The 23,053-nt window shown below is 39.5% G+C and overlaps 1 protein-coding gene and 1 long non-coding RNA gene across 6 annotated transcripts; one reads left to right on the top strand and one right to left on the bottom strand.

Moving 5' to 3' along the window:
- Window positions 1–1,118: 1,118 nt before the first annotated feature.
- LOC121853798 (UDP-xylose and UDP-N-acetylglucosamine transporter-like) lies at window positions 1,119–16,913 on the top strand. Of its 5 annotated transcripts, none has more exons than XM_042348170.1 (8): window positions 1,119–1,374; window positions 4,136–4,234; window positions 7,018–7,131; window positions 9,727–9,829; window positions 12,193–12,324; window positions 12,642–12,806; window positions 15,347–15,507; window positions 16,462–16,913. In XM_042348170.1, exons 2-8 carry the CDS (start codon window positions 4,158–4,160, stop codon window positions 16,700–16,702), a joined length of 993 nt encoding a protein of 330 aa, XP_042204104.1. In that variant the 5' UTR covers window positions 1,119–1,374; window positions 4,136–4,157; the 3' UTR covers window positions 16,703–16,913. The 5 variants fall into 5 exon arrangements, with proteins under 5 accessions (XP_042204104.1, XP_042204106.1, XP_042204107.1 ...); XM_042348172.1 differs by lacking the exon at window positions 1,119–1,374 and adding an exon at window positions 1,445–1,605; XM_042348169.1 differs by lacking the exon at window positions 1,119–1,374 and adding an exon at window positions 1,448–1,724.
- LOC121853799 lies at window positions 15,347–19,801 on the bottom strand. The gene is made up of 2 exons (XR_006086413.1): window positions 19,629–19,801; window positions 15,347–15,547 (listed from the first exon to the last, which is right to left on the bottom strand). It is a non-coding gene; the product is annotated as an uncharacterized LOC121853799 (long non-coding RNA).
- Window positions 19,802–23,053: the final 3,252 nt, after the last annotated feature.

Below are 23,053 nucleotides of genomic sequence, written 5' to 3'. Positions count from 1 at the left end.
CCTTTCAGTCCTTTGATAGACGAATTGGACGTTAGCATAGTCAGGGGCAAGGCTGACAAGGAAGGTACGAAAACTTTAATTGTTGGCGATTCCCAGGTACCGTACCTGGACAGAGCTTTTTGTGGTAAAAATATAAATACGACGAGGGTGTGCTTGCCAGAAGCTGGGGTGGGGAATATAGTTGAAAGGACGGACAACATCTTGTCTGGTAATGGGAACAAATCCATTATCTGCCTTAGTGCAGGAGGTAATGATATTGGCGGGTGTAGGAGTGTGGAGCTTATTGACAAGTTCAAGACAGCTATAGAACGTATTAGGTCGAAGGGAGGGATCCCTATCATATGTGGTGTCCTGCCTAGAAGGGGAGTTGGCAATGAATGGTTGTCAAGGGCATTTGGTGTCAACGGCCGTCTTGACAGATATTGCAAGTCAATATCAGTTCCATTCTTTGACAACTGGGACAACTTCTATGGCAGAAGGGACCTTTGTGCTAGGGATGGGGTGAATCTGTCAAGGGATGGGGTGGCAACCCTGGCTGGCTCTGTCGAGAGGGCATTTCAAAAGATGTCGAAGTCTTTAAACTGCTAGAACATATGAACACGGGGGTAGAGAAGACTGCAGAGGGAGCGGGTAAACAAAGTGAAAGGTTACAGGGAAATAGAGCTAGGAATTATGACAAAACGAAATTCGGATGGGAGTTAAGCCAAAACGCGATAAAGAGAGGACTCGGAAAACGACTAACTTAAATGTCTACTATGCAAACAGCAGAAGTATGAGAAACAAAATGGATGAAATCAGGGCGTTGGTATGTACCGAAAAAATCGATATAATAGCATTCACCGAAACAGGGATAAACCTAGACTCACGCGAGTTACCTGTTGAATACTAAATTGCAGGTTACAAATTATTCCATACCGATAGGCAGATTAGGAAAGGAAGCGGAGTAGCAATCTATGTCAAGGATAATCTGAAGTGTGAAATAAATAAGGAATCACCCAAAACTTGAGAATAAAGATTTCTCTTGTTGAATTAAATATCTGTTATGTGTAAAATAATGAATAAAAGATTGGAGAAATAAAAGGTTGATAAAGAGCATGTGCAGAAAAGGCCGAGAGAGAGAGAGAGAGAGAGAGCACAACCTTCCTTGTTTACATAGTCTCATCAAAGAGAGGTGATGTGTTATTATTACCAGCCCAGCCCACGTAGACTCTGCACAGTAACTCGTGAGCCACTATATCGATGAGTCATGCTTAGTCTCCGTGTGTACCTTGAGCAGATTTCTGATTCGACAGATAACTTATCGTACACTATCAGCAAAGACGATCAAATTTGAATTACATACAGTACATAAAGAGTACTCTGTACCCATCTCAGGTAATATACTAAATGTGTATTCTGAATAAAAGATTGACAAAAATTACGCGTTTAATAACGAGTTATCCCATATAGTTTTTGTTGAGTCATGTTCACCGAGGAAGTGAGAGGTATCCCAAGGTTTGTGGTGTGTGCGCGTGTATGTGGTGGTGGTGGCTATCCTGGGCACTACTAAACAGGGGAGTTATCTCACTCCAACAGTCACTGTGTTATGTGAGGGAAATAGTGAAGGCAAGTGAGCGTATTTTGTCTCTTTTGCGCTGAACGATGGGACAAAGATTTTTCTTGTTACTGTGGTAGTTGTGCAGTCAGCGGATCACCGACATCTACCCTTCGTTTGTTTATTAAATGTAAGTAGTACCAAAGTGAGACGTAGTGAATGTCAGCGAAGAAATAAACTCTGAACTAGTGCACCACACAACTGTTGACACATCTTAGTATTATACTAGCGAGACACCAACATTTATTAGTGACTGCTAATGTAAGAACTATTTAGGATGCAGTGGATGTGAGAGAAGTAGTGCGTAATTTCTTAACCAAAGTAAATTAATTTATCAATCAATGACACTTGAGAACTAAATTGCATCTTTCCTCTGAATGATGAAGTATAATAGACTGGTGTTCCCTTTAACGTGAGTCTTAAGTTTTATTACTCTTGTAAGTATCAATGAAATTGGTCAGTGACGTTTGTGTTAACGAGTTATCCGCCCGAGGGAATGTGTCATGGTGATAAAACTATCTTGTCGTTTGACTTGAAAATAGTCTTCACAAAATGCCCCAGTACATTCAATCAGAGTACCATCCTCAAATATGAAGGTTGGCGACCACAGGCCTCCACTCTAAACGTTTTCGGTCTGTTTTTACCAATCCTAAGATTTAGTATCTCCTGGGGATCCAATTTGTAATTTATTCATCCATCCTAGTCTGTGCCTTCCCCTGGTCCTCCTACCTTCAACTTTGCCCATTACTACTTTTGTTATTATTCCTCTTTCCCTAATTATATGATCAACGCATCTAATTTGTCTTTATCTATACATTTCAAGTGTTTGCTGATCTTAGTGTCAGTGTAGCTTCTTATTCTTAACATTCGCCTGTAACAACAGATTTCAAAGGCCTTCAATCTCTTTCTGGTGTCTGCTGAGAAGGTGTCCACGCTTTCGATTCATACACCAGTCTTTGCCATATACAGTAGAACCTTTCAGCAGCCTTTTTCTCAAAGTGAAGTTAATGCCCCTTTTCCTTAGGCTCTTTTGGATTATTAAATGCTGCCTTTGCTTGCCCTATTTTTTTATGATTTTTTCCGTGCATCTACCATCACTGCTAATGTTACTTCTCAAATACACAAAATTTTCCATTTGTTTCATTTCTCTGTTGCCTCAACTCTTCAGTCATATTTGTGGCCTTTTCCCACTAATTTGTTAACCATTTCGTTTATGGTGATAAGAGCAGCATCATCTGCATAACGTATATTTGATATTCCTTTACCATTACCGCTTATTCCGCCATCGTCACTTACTGTATAACTTCTCTCATTAAGAATTCTGAATATATATTATACAATATTGAAGAAAGAACACTGCATCCTACTGTTACCAGTATAGATTTTTATAGAATTTTAATATCTCCTTCATTAAAGCTTAATTTTTCCAAGACATCTACAAGTTTATTGTGTTTTACATTATCAAGACCTTTATCAGTCAACAAATTTTTTGGACCTCTAAAGCCCTTTCACTCAAAATTCTCAATCTATCTATCTTTTATTTCTTCAGCCTCAAAAAGCATTATATTGACTTTGTTTTTAATAGTCTCACCCCATCTATTTCCTTTTTATGGTCCATTTGTTCATTCTTTCTGTACATTTCCCTGCAGTTAGGCTTTCCGTCATCCTCTTCTATATCCTTTCATGTCCTTTCTATACAATCTAGCTTGACCTGTCAGCATTATTTTGTTAATTTCAAAGTTAAGTTTTGTAAGCCTCACTTTCTCATATCATCTTTATTCGTCAATATATTTTCCTTTAACGTTTAATTTGTCGTCCAGTCACTTCTAGCCTCGTTCCTCCTATATTTATTTTGCAATTTTCATCTTGTTTTCCTTATAATATTTCTCCTTCGAACATTAATAACTGTGAAAAACTTGGTTCGTTGCCAGACCAACCACACGACCCCTGATGCTCATGATAAGATTGAAGTTTGTGATTACATAATACCACCACAAGGTCTATGGTGCGTCCATTTAACTTAAAATAACATATATATCATAATCGATAGGAACTACGATATGATAGTAAATATTACAGAAAAGGGAAAACGAGTAATAGAAGCTGAGAAGATCGATGCTGCACGTCATCATCAGCTGGTTCAGTACTATTATTGTATTCCTACCTCTGAAGATGTCTTGAATAAAGACGAAAGCTAAGGTACTCCGTTGTTTCCGTTTTCCCGAGTGATTTTATCAAGATATATATATATATATATATATATATATATATATATATATATATATATATATATATATATATATATAGTAGCATTTTTATCACGATGAAATCAAAGTAGTATGCAAACTTTTCTAGAAGTAATAACGATTGCACTTACGATAACATGTCATGTAATCTTGATAACTCTTTTTACATATTATTTTGTGATTGCATTCGCAATCAATTAAATTACCTATGGATGACGAGCGAAATTCTTTGTCCTCCAGGTTTTAAAAGCCACAGTGAAAAAGAAAATAATCCAAAACATTTCTACTATTTCAGAAGTTTCAGCGTCTTCACTACCATGGGGGCAGTCAGCGCTATCCTCTTCGTTTTCATCGGCTGTTGTAGCAATGTTGTGTTCCTGGAGCTTCTAGTAAAGTGAGTGATTCTCAAATACGGAAATAAAACCGTCTTAATCTCTATCCACAAATATCTATGTCAAAGAATGAGAATTTGTTATATTATAGCCTACAAGTAAGTAAATTTATATTGGGTTTATTTTTGTTTACATCAAGGAACTATTATGTAGCTTGTCATATATTTTGTTAGACAAGAGTTGAAGTGTAAAGCTGACTGAGTATCCTGTTAATGTGTAATAACTAGGGCAGTCGTAGATAGATAGATAGATAGACAGATAGATAGACAGATAGATAGATACACAGAGAGACAGACAGACAGACAAACAGATAGATAGATAGATAGACTGACAGATAGACAGATAGATAGATAGATAAATGTATAGATAGAAAGATAGAAAGATAAATAGATAGATGGATAGATAGATAGATTGATAGATAGATAGATAAATAGATAGATGGATAGATTGATAGATAGATAGATAGATAAATAGATAGATAGATAGATATTCAGGAAAATCGCAATACTGTACAAGTTAACATTGATTGAGCATGTATACACTATATGGAGCGTACGGATATATAAACAATGTATATTTTAACAATGGAAAAAAAATTGTAACTTCGCTCAACAATTACCCAAGAAAGCCATCAGTAACCGTAATAACTATTAATAGTGATGGTATTGATAGTATCAGTAAAGGAAAGTTACTTGTCTCAGTAATATTAATAGTAGCAGTAGAGGTAAATTTTTGCTCCCAGTGTATTATTCTGTTGTGTGGATTGTCGCCCACAGGGCGGTGGCCTACACAACCAAGCGCACGTATGCCCTTACTACCCAGACACAGCAGTCCAGCCTGTCACCTCTCTGCCCTTTACTCATAAGAACTAGTTTCTTCTTCTGTATGCGACCAAAGCAGATGTCGGAGGCGAATATAACTGTCGCCTAAGGTGCAGAACACTGTGCCGGGTAACAGACATTGCTGCGTCTGTGCTAGCCAGTACCACAATTGCACTAGCTGTGAGTGTAAGAGGAACAACCGACCATGTGTGGTTTGCAGAAAGGGAAACAATTGTCGAAACCCACAAGGCAGAGAGCCGACACAGGAGGACACAGTGGATATCTCCGGGACCCAACCACCCGATGGTATCCTAATTGATAGCAGTGAATCTACTCAACCTGAAAATGTAATACTAATAAATGCTGTTCCAATAGTAGCAGACAAGTGATCATGGGGCCCTTCGCGCCCGGTGGCGAGGCGAGTCTGGTGGTACAATTTATCAAGGCGTGAAAGTTCGAACGCTCGTGCTTGGCTAGTGAGCAACCACCGTCCTGCTGACAGCGTACAGCGAAATCGTTTTCCAGATGGTCGTGGTTGTTATAATCATGGTCGTGGTTGTTATAATCATGGTCGTGGTTGTTATAATCATGGACGTGGTTGTTATAATCATGGTCGTGGTTGTTATAATCATGGTCGTGGTTGTTATAATCATGGTCGTGGTTGTTATAATCATGGTCGTGCTTGTTATAATCATGGTCCTGGTTGATATAATCATGGTCCTGGTTGCTATAATCATGGTCGTGGTTGATATAATCATGGTCGTGGGACTTACAGTATGTAGTATACTATAGGAAGGAATAGAATAAAGGTTAGAATAATTAGTTAAAGATATATTCGCCATAAGGAGAGGTTAAAATCATAAAAAAAAAATATGTATCACCGATGATCATTCCGAGATAAATTATATTATGAAGAGAAGTGACCTTGATTCTGGTTAGATTAGTCACCATCTGCTTAAGTCATCACCTGTGTTAAGTCATCTTAGTCATCATCTGGTTAGTCAGTTTTAGGCCCATCTCACATGACTGACCGACCATCGATGTTCTTTCCGCGTGTGGATGTTAGTTTTCAAAGCATCTTATTATTTACGCTGGTTGGTGTAAGACCTCCTACCCTCACTGGCGCAGCTATGGGCAATTTGGTGTTATTCTTGTTTATAAATGCCTTCTAATCTGTCTCGAGTCTATCCGTCCTGTCTATTGCCGTCCCAACTGTCTGTTCGTCTGCGTTGTGTTTTAATGTAAGCCCGTCTGTACTAATGTGAACCAGTCAGTCAGCTGTCTGTCTGTCATGTTAGTTGCCATATTGTCTATTTGTGCATGTATGAATCTGTCTATTTTTGTCAACCTCCTGTCTGTTTCACTGTCTATATTAACCCTGTGTCTATTGTAGTCATCTTCTCCATGCATTCCTGTTATCTTTTTTCCATGTACAGTCACCCACAGGAATAAGTATATACTGTAGCTGTAAGGTCGTTTGGTAACTTTGAAACTGCGCATCCAGGATGCATGATGAAACTCATCTCCCTCCCACCTGTTAGGCTAAGAAAAAAAGTGGGGGGAGGAGGAGGGAGCCTTACGATAACTGCAATCGTGGGCTGGGTGCGCCAAGTCCGTAAACTTGCAGCAGCCCAGAAGTTACGCTACAGCCTGGTTGAGATCTCGACTGTCCTTTTCTCTGCTTAGGTCTGCATTGCTCTACCTCAGGGGAATGAGTTCTTCCGCCACAAAGCCGACAACGGTCGCTGATATTGACTATGAGTCAAGTCATTGAATGCCTCATAGATCTGTGGCTCAGCTAACTCAACACCGCTAGGGTAGTTACTTTTGTATGAGGATATTTAATTTTGAGGTAATAAAATGGCGGTGAAGGATGCTGGAGGCCATTTAAAAAAAATAAAGTAGTAATATTAGTAGTAGTAGTAGTACTCAAAATTAAGGCCATGTTTCTTTGTTTATCACAGGGAGGAGCCAGCGTGTGGGAGTCTGCTTACTTTCGCCCAATTCATCTTTATAGCAATAGAAGGCTTCGTCGTGACTACCGACTTCGGCAGAAAAAAGAACGTTATCCCGATCAAGTAAGTTCTTTTTAGATACGAATTAATTACTGTACGCTGACTAGGAGAACATGGCGGACTGATCATGAAATCTTATATATTGTGATTAAGGGTGAACGAATGATACTGTATTATATTATCCAGCCGATTCTGATGTTCAGTACGTAATACTGATCTCAGCGGCCACACTACAAGGCACTACTTATCTTTCGAATGCATATCTGGACTCCTACATGATATAGGAGAGCAAAAATATACCTGGACCTTGATAGACAGGTATATAGATAGAAAGATATTTATTCATAAAGTCTTCAAGCAAATTTAGCTTTAGATTGGCATGTACAGTATATATACAATGCTGGTATACAGTTTAGCATGCATATAGAGTCTATATACATGCTAAACTGTGTACCCGCATTGTCGATATAAATGTTAAAATGTAAACGCGCATTATAGACAATGCGCGTATACAATTTAACCTTTATATAGATAACGCTAGTATACAGTATACTATACATAGAACGTGTAGGTATATAATTTTCATTTTACCTAGACAGAGCGGATATACATTAATAAACAGTAAGGTAATTTGATCAAGGATGCCCAATATAACCTTTAGATGCTTTATTCTGACCATAGAACTTGTACGAGTTTAAACTGTATCCATGCTCCCTCCCTGCTTACTGTCTACCGTCTATCTAATCTGACTAATGACGAGCGGTGGCCAAATCGATAGGAGGCAGATGACCATGTACGACCCCCTCCATTGTTCTTGATAATTATATTTAGGGCTATATTTATTATCACCATGAGTTCAGCTGGTAGACTGTTCTGTGGGTCCACAGTATATGGGGGTGTTGGTGATAACGCGCGTATCTAGTCCTATTTGGCCCAGACACGTGAAAATGGTGTTATCCATTGTTACCCTCACATCCAAATATCACAGGTTTTCCTTCAGTTTCCTTCTGTTCTAACACAGGAGAGACCAACCGTCCGAACGGCTAGTAAGCTTATAAATGGTGAAATGATAAGTAGAAAAACAAAATCAACCCTAATATTGTTAGCTATAAGTTACGTCCTCTTTTGCTTGAAGGATCTGAGTTAACGTTTTCCATACCTCTCAAGGTTATGGTTGCCTCATGAAGATCATTATGTCTTATCTTGTCTGGAGAGTTGTGAGTCTAAGCGCCCTCAACCTATTAGGAAAAACAAGATGACATAATTCAGTTAAAAATTGGGTCGCCCGGCATTGCATTATCGTTAGTGATGTTATGTTATTGTGAAGGTAATGGCCATCATATATACTGTACAAATACAGTAGTCAAGATGATGCAAGTTACAATCCTAAGCATATCAGACATTCGACACTCGTGACTCTTTTCTGCTTGTTGACCCGTATGATGGAGTTAGTGAGCTCAATATGTTCCCGAGTTTCTGTTGAGATTGTTTTTATTAATGTTGTGCTGAGACAAAAGGAGAGTAAACAATACGAGTTTAGAAGCGTGTGATTGCGTGTAAGAGGTGTAGGACTGTGTTGGAGTGTAAGAGGTGTAGGACTGTGTTGGTGTGTAAGAGGTGTAGGACTGTGTTGGTGTGTACGAGGTGTAGGACTGTGATGGCGTGACAGAGTATTGACGGACAGTAGGTAAAGAGAAATCGCGCCGTTTGAGTATATAATTGAAGTGAAGTGGATAATGATTACTCCATTAGAGCAACTATCAAAGCCCAGTGATCTTTCTGCTTCTAATGGCAACACCCTTATCAACTGGAACCCCTTACTTATCTTGAAGACCTGTTGAGTCCTTCTATTATGTAATTGATAAAGGTGGTTTTTCTATACAGTATAATCGCTATGATCAATATGATGTAGTGGGCATAGTGATTAAGTTGAATATAACCTGCAACATAGGATCACTGATTAGCCCTTTATGGATACTATTCACAAGTATTCTTCTAGGTATTCAATTTAAGGATTTATGTGATGTAAATTTAGTCTATATATATATATATATATATATATATATATATATATATATATATATATATATATATATATATATATATATATATATATATATATATATATATATATATATATATATATATATATATATATATATATATATATATATATATATATATATATATATATATATATATAAACAATACCTCAGTAGTCAGCGGGGCAATCCCCAATGGAGGTTCACGGCGCTTAACAAGCTCGATGAACGGGCTTTGTGTTGAATATAACAAAGCCTAAAATTTTATTTGTTGTCCTTGTGGTGCAGTGGTAGCGTTCCCTGTTTTCGCGCAGAGGTCCAGGGTTCGATTCCCGAGTATTGAAGTATTGTTTGTATATGGAAGGCCGTGTTTTATATGGACTCATGATATACCTGCATATATATATATATATATATATATATATATATATATATGTGTGTGTGTGTGTGTGTGCACTTTTGATGTTAAGATTGATTTGATGATTAAAAACTGTCAAAACTATTTCTTGCTGCCCATGTAGTGGTTCTTTCTATTTTCAACTTCTCTCTCTCTCCGACAAATATCAAATTACCTTCTTCAAGTCGCTTTAACCTGCTATTGTTCTCCCCTCCGCAGAGATTATCTAGTACTTGTCACGATGTTCTTCTTAGTCAACGTCACCAATAACATGGCCTTTGGTTATAACATTTCCATGCCGCTACATATTATCTTCAGAAGTGTAAGTTGATATTATTCTTTTTATTATTATTATTATTATTATTATTATTATTATTATTATTATTATTATTATTATTATTATTATTATTAGTCGTAGTAATAGTAGTAGAACTAGTAATCTGAACAGAAGCAGCAGCCCAGAAGTTACGTTGCAACCTGGTTGAGATATTGACTGTCCTTTCTCTCTGTTTAAGTCTGCACTGCTTTGCTTCAGGAGAACGAGATCCTTGCCCCCAAAGCCGACAACGATCACAGATATTGGCTATGAGGCAACAGTCACTGAATGCCGCATAGATATGGGACTTAACTAACTCAGCTAGGATAGCTACTTGTGTATTAAGATATTTAATAAGGTAATAAAATGGTTGCGAAGGTGTGGTTGTTGGAGGAGGCTGGAGGCCACGTTTAAAAAAAGTAGTCGTGGTAGTAGTAATATTCACCCACGGAGTCAAGCATCGCTGGAACTACCTGATGCGCACTATCCCTGATATCGCCCCCCTCCCCTCCACCCTCTGGAAGAAGCTATCAACGTCAATTTCATTCCCAAATTAGTGAAACATCTTCAATTAACCGCAGCAGAAAAATAACTCCTTGTACTACCACCGAGACTGGGATGAATGGGATTGACCAATCCAGAGAAGATTGCTGCCACTGAGCATCAAAACTCAGTTGAGCTCACGGGAACTCTCACTAACCATATAATAGCTCAGAACGCAAGAGGCAAGGTGGCTACCAGCGAATTAAACAAGATTCGACGGTCCAATACGACAGAACGACAGCACGGCCAAAATCATACGTTGCAACAACTGAGGCTGCAAGTGCCAGAGAATTTGAAAGAAAAAAGAAGCTATAGCGCAAGAGGTGGGCGCCTCGAACTGGTTAACTACGTTACCGATAAGGGCAAATGGTTTCAGTCTTAATAAACAAGAATTTACAGATGCCATTGCACTAAGTTACGGTAGGCCAATAGAAGGTTTGCCCTCCCAATGCGTGTGTGGCTCTTCCTATGACGTCGATCACGCCATGGTGTGCAAGAAAGGCATGGCGAAGTAGGGGATCTCACAGCAAATATGTTGAAGGAAATGTGTCGTGATGTCAGGGTAGAACCGGCCGTCCTTCCATTGGATGTTAAGAATTTCCAACATAGGACTTGAAACACATCCAACGAAGCCCGTGTTGACGTCAGTGCTTGAGGATTCTGGACGCGGGGACAGCGAGCCTTCTTCGACATCAGGATTTTTTATCCCATGGCCGTATGTCACCGTAACTTAGCTCCCGATGCTGCCTCACAGGAGGAAGGAGAACGACATGATAAGGGCATATGGGGAGAGAATTTTGAACGTTGATCAAGGCAGCTTCACTCCTCTGGTGTTCACAACCTCTGGTGGGATGGGACCAAGTGCAAGAAGCTTCTACGCCAGACTCGCGAAGGTGCTATCCGAACAGAAGCAGCAGCCCAGAAATCATGTTACAGCCTGGTTGAGATGTCGTCTGTCCTTTTCTCTCCTTTGGTCTTCTTTGCTCTGCCTCAGGGAAACGAGAGCATCAGCCCCAAAGCCGACAACAGTTGCAGATATTGACTACGAGGCAACATTCACTGAATGCCGCATAGATCTGCGGCTCAACTAACTTAACACAGCTAGAGTAGCCTCTTATGTATTAGGATAGTTAATTTTAAGGTAATAAAATGGCGGCGAATTTGTGGCTATTGGGGGAGGCTGGAGGCCAATACTACTACTACTACTACTTTTTTTTTTTTTTTTTTAAACGTGGCCTCCAGCCTCCCCCAATAGCCACACCTTCGCCACCATTTATTTACCTTAATATTAACTATCCTAATACATAAGCAACTATCCTATCTGTGTTAAATTAGTTGAGCCGCAGATCGATGCGGCATTCGGTGACTGTAGCCTCATAGTCGATATCTGCAGCAGTTGACGGAGTAGGGGCAGAAGCTCTCGTTCCCCTGAGGCAGAGCAAAGCCGACCGAAGGAGAGAGAAGGACAGTCGACATCTCATCCAGGCTGTGACATAACTTCTGGGCTGTTGCTTCTGTTCGGAGATCAGCTCCGCGAGTCTGGCGTAGAAACATCTTGCGCTTGGGCCCATCCTACTACTACTACTGCTACTACTACTACTACTACTAGTACTAGTAGTACTACTAGTACTAGTACTAGTAGTACTACTAGTACTAGTACTACTAGTACTAGTACTAGTACTACTACTACTACTACTACTACTACTACTACTACTAATACTAATGGTAGTATATAATGTTTTAAATAGTTTGGTCTAAATGAAGAACAAGATTAAGAACTTAAATCATGAATAGCGTTAAAATACGATTGTGTGTTATGGTGACAGGGAGGCCTTATAGCCAGCCTTTTGATGGGCATCCTGGTCCTGGGTCGACATTACACCGTTACCAAGTACCTGTCCGTGCTGATGATTACACTCGGCACTATCATCTGTACCTTCGCTTCTGCTGAACACTTGGTTAGTAATGATTCATTTGTCGGTCGCAGGAACATGAAGAACCAATAATCACAAGATGGTCAAAAGAAATCATCGGTATATTTTCATTGTTGTTTGTATATGTTAGGTGTGTGATATCTACAATAGAGTACAAAGGTATTGTATTGACAATTCCCATAAGGTCAGATATTTACCATTTAATACAGGAATCACTTATGTTTTCGACTCTTCGTTTTATTCTCATTTTTATTTTTTATCATTATTTTAGAAGAAGGAAGTTAAACAAGCTCTTTCAGTAATTCAGGAAGAAGCTAACTAAGTCTGATTTAACATTCAAGGACGAGGAGCCTGCGGACTCCGAGGGCTTCTCCAGCTTCACCACTTGGCTCATGGGCATCGCTATTCTAACCTTCGCACTCTTCATGTCGGCTCGTATGGGCATCTACCAGGAGTGTCTCTATACTAAGCACGGCAAACACCCCCACGAGGCACTCTTCTTTATTGTGAGTGTAATAGTGTACTTCATCCTAAGTGGTTGAGTATTATGTCTCATTATATGATGTGAATTACACGAAAGCTCTTGGGAACTTCGTGTTTTCTTGTTTCCTATGTGGTTATCAACATATACTGTACAATGAAAGACAAAAGTCGTGTCGTGAAATTTGGTGAAAACATATGCCGAAGGGCTAAACTTTTGGTGCACTCTGTCTTGTGGTAGGGGGCTCATAATGTTTCACGAGTTATATTTAATCTTCGGACAAAACCGCGGCACAACTTTTGTCTTTGATTGTACATGGATCATAAGAACATAAGAACGTAAGAAAATAAGGAGTCTGCAATAGGCCGGTTGGCCTGTGCATGGCAGCTCCTGTCGAGAGTTACTACCACTCTCTATCATCCATGAATCTATCTAGCCTCCTTTTGAAACTTTCCAGAGTTCCAACACTTACTACAAAGTTGCTAAGCTTGTTCCACTCGTCCACCACCCTATTTGTGAACCAGTTTCTTCCTATCTCCCTCCTAAACCTAAATTTATCCAACTTAAATCCGTTGCTTCGAGTCCTATCCTGCTCGGATATTATAAGAACTTTATCTATATCCCCTTTATTGACTCCTTTCACCCACTTGAATACTTCTATCATATCTCCCTGCACTCTTCGTCTTTCTAGGGAATGCAAGTTAAGTTTCTTTAACCTATCCTGATATGGAAGGTTTCTAAGTCCCGGAATAATTTTCGTCATTCTTCGCTGCACCGACTCTAGTGAATTGATATCCATTCTATAATAAGGGCACCAGAACTGAACCGCATAATCGAGGTGTGGCCTGACTAGCGCAAGATATAGTTGCAATAAGACCTCTGCACTCTTATTACTTACACTTCTCGATATAAAACCCAATACTCTGTTTGCCATATTTCGAACATTAACGCACTGTTTTCTAGGCTGTAGGACCGGGCTTACAAGTACCCCTAGGTCTCTTTCACAAGTCGACTTCTCTAGGTTGGTGTTGTTAAGGCTGTATACATTGTCAGCATTTGTTCTTCCAATATTAAGTACGCTGCATCTGCTGGTGTTGAATTTCATTTGCCATTTTTCAGACCACCCCTGCAGTTTATTTAGATCCTCCTGTAAAGCATTTGCATCCTGCCCTGAATTAATATGCCGCCCTATTTTGGTGTCATCCACAAATTTGCTTATGTCACTGCTGATCCTAGTATCTAGATCGTGTATGTTGATTATGAACAAGAGTGGGCCTAGTACTGACCCCTGGGGAACCCCACTGGTTACACGGCCCCACTCAGACTTAACACCATCTACGCTGACCCTCTGCGTTCTATCGGTGAACCATGATTTTATCCAATTTAAAACTTTCCCCTTGCTACCATGAGCCTTAATTTTTCTCAGGAGCCTCTGATGCTGTACTCTGTCAAATGCTTTGCTAAAGTCTAAGTAAATAACATAGTAATTTTCGTCATTATCTACTACCTCGAAGACTTTCCTAAAAAACGTCATCTGATTTGTTTGACAAGATTTTTCCTTTGTAAACCCATGTTGAGAGTCGTAGATTAATTTGCTTTTCTCTAGATGCGATCGGATGCTATCTGCTATAATTGATTCAAGAAATTTCCCCACTACTGACGTCAAACTGATGGGCCGGTAATTTGATGCTGATGCTCTGTCTCTCTTTTTGAATATGGGTACTACATTTGCCTGTTTCCACAAGTCTGGCACAACTCCGGTGTCTAATGATTTTGTAAATAAATTTACAAGACGTCCGCTAATCTGTTCCCTACACTCTTTCAAGACTCAGGGAAAATTTCATCCGGCCCTGGGGATTTTGTCTTCTTTAGTTTATTTATCCTCTTAAGAACATCTTCTTTTCTGATAGTGATATTCTTTAATTTCTCTTCTTCCTTTCCCCTAAATATCAATTCCACCTCTGGAATTTCCTCGTGAATTTCTTCTGTGAAAACTGATAAGAAGTAGTTGTTCAATGCTTTGCTTATTTCCTCACTGCCATTTATCACTTCTCCCCTCCCTGACTTTAAAGGCCCAAATTTGTCCTTGACTTTTGTTCTATATACCTGGAAAAATCCCTTGGGATTCGCCTTGGATTCTCTCGCTATTTTGACTTCATAGTCTCTCTTTGCTTTCCTTACATTTTTCTTAACATCACGCACCTACAGTGATTATATATATATATATATATATATATATATATATATATATATATATATATATATATATATATATATATATATATATATATATATATATATATATATATATATATATATGTATATATGTATATATGATAACCACAAGGAAAGAAGAAACAATGAAGTTCCTAAGCGCTTTTTTGTGTAATTCATCTTCAGGATGAGTACAGCATTCAGAGAAGTACAAATAAGGTATATATACACACACACACATATATATATATATATATATATATATATATATATATATATATATATATATATATATATATATATATATATATATATATATATTCTATCTACGTGTTTGTATCTTGCCTACAGCACACATTGTCACTGCCTGGGTTCCTGATAACAGGGAGTAGTATTGTGGATCACGTGGCCAGATTCAGCAGGTCAGCTCCTCTTCCTGCCCTTTCCCAATTGCCCGGCCTTGCCTTCGTGCCCAGACTCTGGCTCTTCCTCCTGGGTAACGTCCTCACTCAGCATCCTTTTATTCTTATTGCCAGGACCACCATAATTTTCCTTTCAAACAAAATAAAAATGAATTATTAATAATATATAAGAAAACTAGCAAAACTAATGTTACTGGGGGGTACGTAGGTCATTTATCAAATATGTGCTAACGCATACCTATCCGATATTAATTCGTAAATGGTAAAACTTACCTTGTTTCATAACTGTAAATTTCATCGTATATGAATTTTTTTCCATTTAGTAGGAACAATGAAAACAAATATGTCCCTATTTGATAAAAACATAATTTGTGTGTGTTTGTGTACCTGTATGTGTGTATTTGTGTTTTACACTTAATAAGAAAAACCGCCGCTTAAGCCTTCAAAAGCAAGTGAAGTTTTTGCCAAATAGGGATAACTTGGTGTTATTATTACTCTAAGTCAATGGAAATTAATTCGTATATGGTCAAATTTGTTGTTTCACGTGAGGCGTGCATTACCCTCAAAATATAGCGAATCTATACCTAAAGTAGGTTAGGTTATGTTTGTTTAGTAATTGTCAGTACAAGTGATAATATATTACACAAATTTATTTGTCAGTGGCCCAAGGTTAAAAATGCTTTGAAAACATTCGAGGTAGATGTAGGATAGATGATTAGTGGGTCTCATATTATTTACCTGACTTGACGTGACTATTTATAGTTACGTCGCCCTTTCTTTTAGCTCCTCTTATTTTTGCGGTGGTGGTGGTGTGTAGATTAGTAGATGTCATGTTTTTGGCCTGACCTCATGTTTCGTAGGGTCACCCTGTGTACATAAGCCTCTTTCTTAGTCCTTGTGTGTGTGTGTTTGTGTTACGCTAAATAAGGATAATTGCCAATTAGCGATAACTCTACGTATTTATCTTTTTTGGGAAACTACATATGTAGAAGACTGATGTGTGCATAGAAAAAACAAATTACTTTCCTTAATGTGCCTCGCCAGATACTTGTGTGTGAGCTCGGTATTCAGACTGACCTCAGAGTGCACCGCCCTCACCGTCACGTTGGTGCTCACCCTTCGGAAGTTCCTCTCTCTCGTGTTCTCCATTATTTACTTCCAGAACCCCTTCACCCTGCACCACTGGCTCGGCACTTTCATGGTCTTCACTGGGACTCTCCTCTTCCTAGATATCATTCAGAAGACCCGGGAGGCCCTCGGGATGGACAATGTCAAAAGAGAATAGACCCAAGCTCCTCAATAGGCGGACCACGGCTAGCAATGATGCGGACCCAAATATCTCTCTCTCTCTCCTTCCATCCCTCCCTCTGGAAAAACTATTTTAGGTTTTTATTTCAAGTGCATCTGGGATTAACAATATTTTAATTGTCTCTTGGTTTCACTTATTTTATTTACAATAATTCATGCACGGAGCAAGAAATAAATCGTAATGTGTACTCCTGCTTGTTATTACGTCACCTTAAATGAAACCTTTCAACCGGACCTTTGCCACCAAGAATATTTATGTGACTGGGCCTTCAAAAATAGCAAATGAGTAACCCTGAACTAGATTGTGGTAGAGAAATGGCGACAAAAATAGTTAAACAAAATTATTATTCTCTACTATAGTTATTTGCTGCCGTTCAATTAATATCCCTACTGTGACTATTAAACTATTTCCGTTTCTGGCTTATTGCTATCACCTATCCTCAGCAGCAGTTATCTAATTAAAAAAAAACACTAGATGGAGCTTTTTTAGGTCACTTATGAATGTCTAATGGCTGCCCCATTCCCTTCACTTACAGTACTTCCTTTACCCTACCTACGCTGCCATTCCCCTTCCCTTTTGATATCCAACTCTAAATTACAGTATACCCTGTTAACTTTTTTAACACCTGGGCAGATTCTAATCCGCTCTATGTTAAATCTTTTTTCCAAGTTCTTGTCGTCTACCTCTTATTTCTTAATTTTTTCTCTACATCATGCTATCTACTTTACAAATTGCTCGTGTACTGCGTAGGTTAGTACTGGTGTAAAATCTCTTAGGATTTAAATTACAGCTGTGTAACCCCAAAAATTTCTCAATATAATATCTAGGTTTTCTATAGTGCGGTATCACAGAAAATGATAAACGCTTCCAAGCGGTAACTAGTATAATGCCTGATGTTTTGTACGAGTTATATCAGTATCTGTGCACTGGTATTTACTAGTATATTATTGTGGTGAGTGTAACAGTCTGAAAGCTATGGTGTTTATGTCTATATATAATTCCTAAGCATAGCTATCTCATGTGATAGGTGAAAACATACAAGTATAATGATCTGAGAAGATAATAAGTACTGTATATTAGATCTACAGTATATGAGTGCTTGGGTTGAACCATAAACTATGTTAAAATGAAAGCTGGTTAGGGAGAAGAGTGAAAGATGGGTAGAGAGAGAGGGAGAGAGAAAAGTGAGAGGTGACTGAAAAGAGAGGGGGTAGGAGGGAGACGTATTTAAGGAGAGAGGGAGAGAGAAAAGTGAGAGGTGACTGAAGAGAGAGGGGGTAGGAGGGAGACGTATTTAAGGAGAGAGGGAGAGGTGTCTGGAGAGAGGGAGCGAGAGAGGTATACAGGGAGAAGAAGAGTGTGAGGTGACTAGAGGTAGAAAGGGGAGAGAGAAGTGAGAGGTGTCTGGAGAGAGAGGAAGAGGAGTGAGAGGAAAATAAGTGAGAGTGAGAGAAGCAACAGATACCCTGGGAGAGAAAGAAGACAATTGAGAGGCACTCAAGGAATTAAGTCACAGTGCTCAGGAGGCTATGTCGTCGTACTCAAGAGGTTAAGTCCTCGTACTCAAGGAGCTAAGTCATCGTATTCAAGGGGCTAAGTCATCGTACTCAAGGGGCTAAGTCATCGTATTCAAGGGGCTAAGTCATCGTACTCAAGGGGTTATCATCATTTCAAAAACTAATTTCAGCAATGTCAATAAACATTGGAATTCGATACTGTCAATCCCACCACCCTCCCCACATTATGCTCCTCTTAGTCCTCTCCCTTCCCCACAACAGGTTTCCCTTCTCCATCTACCCTTTCCACCTCCCCTCTTCACCTAACCTCCCCACACCAGGCCTCTCCACCTTACTTACCCTCCCTACCTCCCACCCTCAGCCCCTACTCAGTATAGAAGATGTAAACAGGAAAACCAGTTACCAGATGAACAACGATGCCATTGTGGAATCCGACTGCGAGAGAGATTTAGGAGTAATGACAAGTGGGAATCTTAAGCCAAGTAAACAATGTGTTTTTGTTCATAACAAGGCAAATAAAGTACTTGGGTTCATGCAAAGAAGTGTTAGTTACAAGACTAGCGAGGTCATCTTAAAATTATATCTAGCGCTTGTGAGACCTCACCTGGATTACGCAGTTTAGTTCTGGTCACCGTATTACAGAATGGATATAGAATCATTGGAAAGAATCCAGAGGAGAATGACAAGACTAATCCCGGGCATTAGGAACCTTGAATACAGAGACAGGTTAAAGCATCTTAATTTGCACTCCCTCGAGAGACGTAGAGTGAGGGGACATTACAAAGGTACTCAAACTATCCAACCAGGAGCGAACTCGTAACAATGGTTTTAAATTAGAAAAATTTAGATTTCGGCGTGAAACAGGTAAACACTGGTTTGGAAACAGAGTAGTGGATGAATGGAACAAGTTACCAAATATCATCATTAACTCGAATACGCTGGATAGCTTCAAACATAGGTTGGATGTTTATATGAGCAATAGGGGTTGGGTATAACTGCCCAGTATGGGTCAATAGGCCCGCTGCAGTTTCCTCCATTCTTGTGTTCTTATGTTCTTATGTTCTCCACCTACACTCATATTTATCTCAAGTTGTCCTCCCGCCAAAATTAAGTTTTCAATTTTACCTTTTGAAGTTTGAAACAGTTTATGGTGAAAATTGAAATGCTAATAAATTTAATAAACATGAAATAATAAAAATTATATATATATATATATATATATATATATATATATATATGAATAAATAAACATAAGTGAACTAGTCAACTGTTTCTGTTTTTTGTTGTGATGATTAGAATTGTAAATATTTGTGCATACAAGAGTGAAAACAACAGGATTACACGTAAGCCGCAAAACACACACACATACACACACTCACACACACCTACTACTGTAAGAGTGCCAGGAGGCGGAGAGGGAAAAGGTGGCTGGTGTGGTGCCGTGGAGTATAACGAGTGGAGGTGAGTGTGCTGGGAGGACGAGTATACTGAAGGAGCAGCCAAGAGAGAGCACCAACGCAACTCACTTTTATAAACTCCTCTTAATCCCGCCTTTAGAGCCAAGGATATAAAAGCACACAGGGTTTTCCAGGGTTGTTAAGGACAAGATTCAATTGCTAATACAACAAATGGTTCTCAGAATTTAGTGATGCAAGATAATATGTGACGTAAAAGAAGAAGATATTAGATGACTCCCACTGTATATATATATTTGAAGGATGTGTTGGTGCCTTGCTTGCTTATACAGTACAGGTGATCCTACACACTTATATTATATATTATCACAGAAGAATATTATTTATTTATTTACATTATTTTCCTGTAAACCTACTTATATTTTTATAGAGGTAAAAAAAAACACTAAAAAATTTAAACTAGATTTTATTTCTTTGTCCTTATTTCTTTGTAAATTTTTTATGTGAAAAGTTTCAACGGTAGCCTATATATTCCTCTGTAAACTGAAGATAGTACCCTCTTTTGCGCTTTACTCCCTCGGAAATTCATAATATATAGACAATATTTTGCATTTTACCACTGGGCCATAACCTTTGACACCATCTCATTATAATCGACATTCCATCAGATTACTTCGACAGACTTGCAGATATTACACCGACAGATCACCATCATACAGATTCATTTCAGGACATAATCGCCGTCTATGGTACTGCTGGCGTTTCGTTATCTTATGTGCCAACCGTATGTATAAATACGGGTGTCTTACGGTATTCGAACCCATAAGGCTCTCAAACAATCTTCTAGTAGTACGGCATTCCGTCTTCGATAATGCTACCGTGTATTTATTGAAAGATTATCAGTGTTTTTAATATTTACCCTATTGACTCACATATTTTTATAAAATGTTTATACAGACAAACTTTGTCTAGTTGTTATGAAGCGTGTCTCGAGTATTGTTTCATTGACATTCCTTTTTATGAAACTGATTCGAATGACACTTAATTGTTTCGAGTTTTAAACTCTGTTCAAAATAAACTGAAAACTAGTGGGAGTTAAGTGCAACAAGTGGTAGTTACTGCAGCCTCTTAGTAAAACTTGAAAGAAACAATTATCCTTGGTATGTGTGCCACATATGAAATGAAAAATATACCTTTCGAGGACAAACTAGTTCACATACACAATATTTTAGTATGGCGAGGACCAAGTTATAACAAGTATCCAGGGAGGTACCATAACTAATTTATGTGTTGTAATGGTCAGATTGCTGGCCTCGCAAGCGAGCGGACCCAAGTCGATCCTCGGGCAGGGTGAAATTATGGTCAAGTTGCATTACTCCGTTTGCATCTGTCTACCCAGCAGTAATTGGGGACATGGATGTTAATCGATTTGCGGATCGTATTCCAGGATAATGGTTAGCCAGTGCAGTTGGCGAGTTGTACGGTCTTCTCGGACTATTCCTTGACATTGGGTTCATGCAACTGCTTGGTGTGTTGGCGACAGCTTCTACACCTTAAACAAATTCACGCCTAGGTGGCCCTTGGGCCGGCCATCCTCGTTACACAAAGGGCAAACATTATTATTATATATTTACATAGATCGAAGGGGATTTGGTAATGGAGAATTTGGACACTCTTATCTGCTTGGTGGGTGTCTTATTTTATCCTATAGTTAGCGAATTAATGAATAAGTGGTTTACTGCCCAAACTTCCACAATTATCATAATAATCTATGATTAAAAACATGTACGTTATGGGGGCGTTGTAGACCACTGATAATTCTCTGTTAGCAACGGCAACTTGCACACTCAGTGCCAGGGTGGGAAGAGCGGGCGAGAAAACTTTTGGTTTAGCTTTTGGTTCACAGTTTCAATGCAAACGTCAAGCCTCTTCACGAGTTGTTGTCTGTCTTCTTCAGTGTAGTGATCGGGTAGATGGAGCGGAGAGGAGCAAAGATATGAGTGATTATTATTGTCTCAAGGTCAGGCCGTTGACCGCGCCTTCTTACTTGCTGCACCAGAGCAGAGCAACAGTTACCAAGGCCTCGGGGAGAGAGCATCTGCCTGGGACTGCTATTTTTCTCAATCAGAATTAATATGGCCTCTAAGTTCTCTAAACTCGTAGCTTTCAAGATTAAAACTAAACAGCATTTATTTGTGGGCATATTTTCGTTTTTTTTTTTAGGAACTAAATGTCATTGCATGAATTTTGTGATTATATACACGTAAGAATGGAAGACAGACAGAAACAAACAGGCAGGTCTCGTTTAAAACAAAGACAAGGACTAGCACACAGTAACTAAACCTATTTGTGTCATTCACTCCACCTGCTTTCAAACCACAACCCATTTCTTCTCTGCTACCTTCACTCTTCTCCCCCATCTTCGTAACTTTCCCATCATTCCTGTCCTACCCGAAATTAAATCATGTAAATAGTTACTAATCCTTTGTATCTGAGTCTTCGAAAACATCCTTGTAACTTACCGCTAATTTTCTATCCTTGTGAAATGTACAGAGATTACTCATTCGTGGTAGTTAACAAGGACACCATTTTCGTTGATAACACCCGAATGAACTATTCACATTAAGCAAAACTGGACTTCAAACCGTTTCAGTAAAATTGCTTTTTGTCCTCCTTACCACACGCCCTTGCCTCCCTCCTTACCACACACCCTTGCCTCCCTCCTTACCACACACCCTTGCCTCCCTACCTTACCACCTTGCCTCTATACCCACACACCCTTGCCTCCTCTATACCGCCCTCCCTCCTTACCACTTTTACCCTTGCCTCCTCACACCACACACACACCCTTGTCCTCCCCTCTCCTTTACCACCCCTTGCCTCCCTCCTTACACCCTTGCCTCCTTCCTTACCACACCCTTGCCTCCCTCCTTACCACACACACTTCCCTACACCCCACCACACACACACACCTTGCCTCCCCTGCCTTACCCCACACACCCTTGCCTCCCCCCACCTTACCCACACACACACCCCTGCTTCCCATACCACACACACCCTTGCCTCCCCACCTTACACACACCTTGCACACTCCCTACCTTACTGCACACACCCTTGTCTCCTCACCTTACACACACCTTACCACACACCCTTGTCTCACCACACACCCTTGCCTCCCTCCTTACCACACACCCTTGTCTCCCTACCTTACCACACACCCTTGCCTCCCTACCTTACCACACACCCTTGCCTCCCTACCTTACCACACACCCTTGCCTCCCTACCTTACCACACACCCTTGTCTCCGTACCTTACCACTCACGCTTATGTCCCTCCCTACCAAATATCCTTGCTCTCCTTATCTTACTCTTGTCCTTGTCATTATAACCCTTGAC

The sequence above is a fragment of the Homarus americanus genome, unplaced genomic scaffold (genome assembly GCF_018991925.1).
Source record: "Homarus americanus isolate GMGI-L3 unplaced genomic scaffold, GMGI_Hamer_2.0 scaffold18703, whole genome shotgun sequence".
NCBI classification, from domain to species: Eukaryota; Metazoa; Arthropoda; class Malacostraca; order Decapoda; family Nephropidae; genus Homarus; species Homarus americanus.
The sequence above is the reverse complement of the archived record's forward strand: the minus strand, read 5'-3'. Positions and strand labels throughout refer to the sequence as shown.

Coding starts and splice junctions, on each gene's coding strand:
- LOC121853798 (XM_042348170.1), top strand. CDS start 4,158: ATGGGGGCAGTCAGCGCTATCCTCTTCGTTTTCATCGGCTGTTGTAGC. Junction 4,235..7,017: donor TTCCTGGAGCTTCTAGTAAA/GTGAGTGATTCT, acceptor TGTTTATCACAG/GGAGGAGCCAGCGTGTGGGA. Junction 9,830..12,192: donor TACATATTATCTTCAGAAGT/GTAAGTTGATAT, acceptor TTATGGTGACAG/GGAGGCCTTATAGCCAGCCT.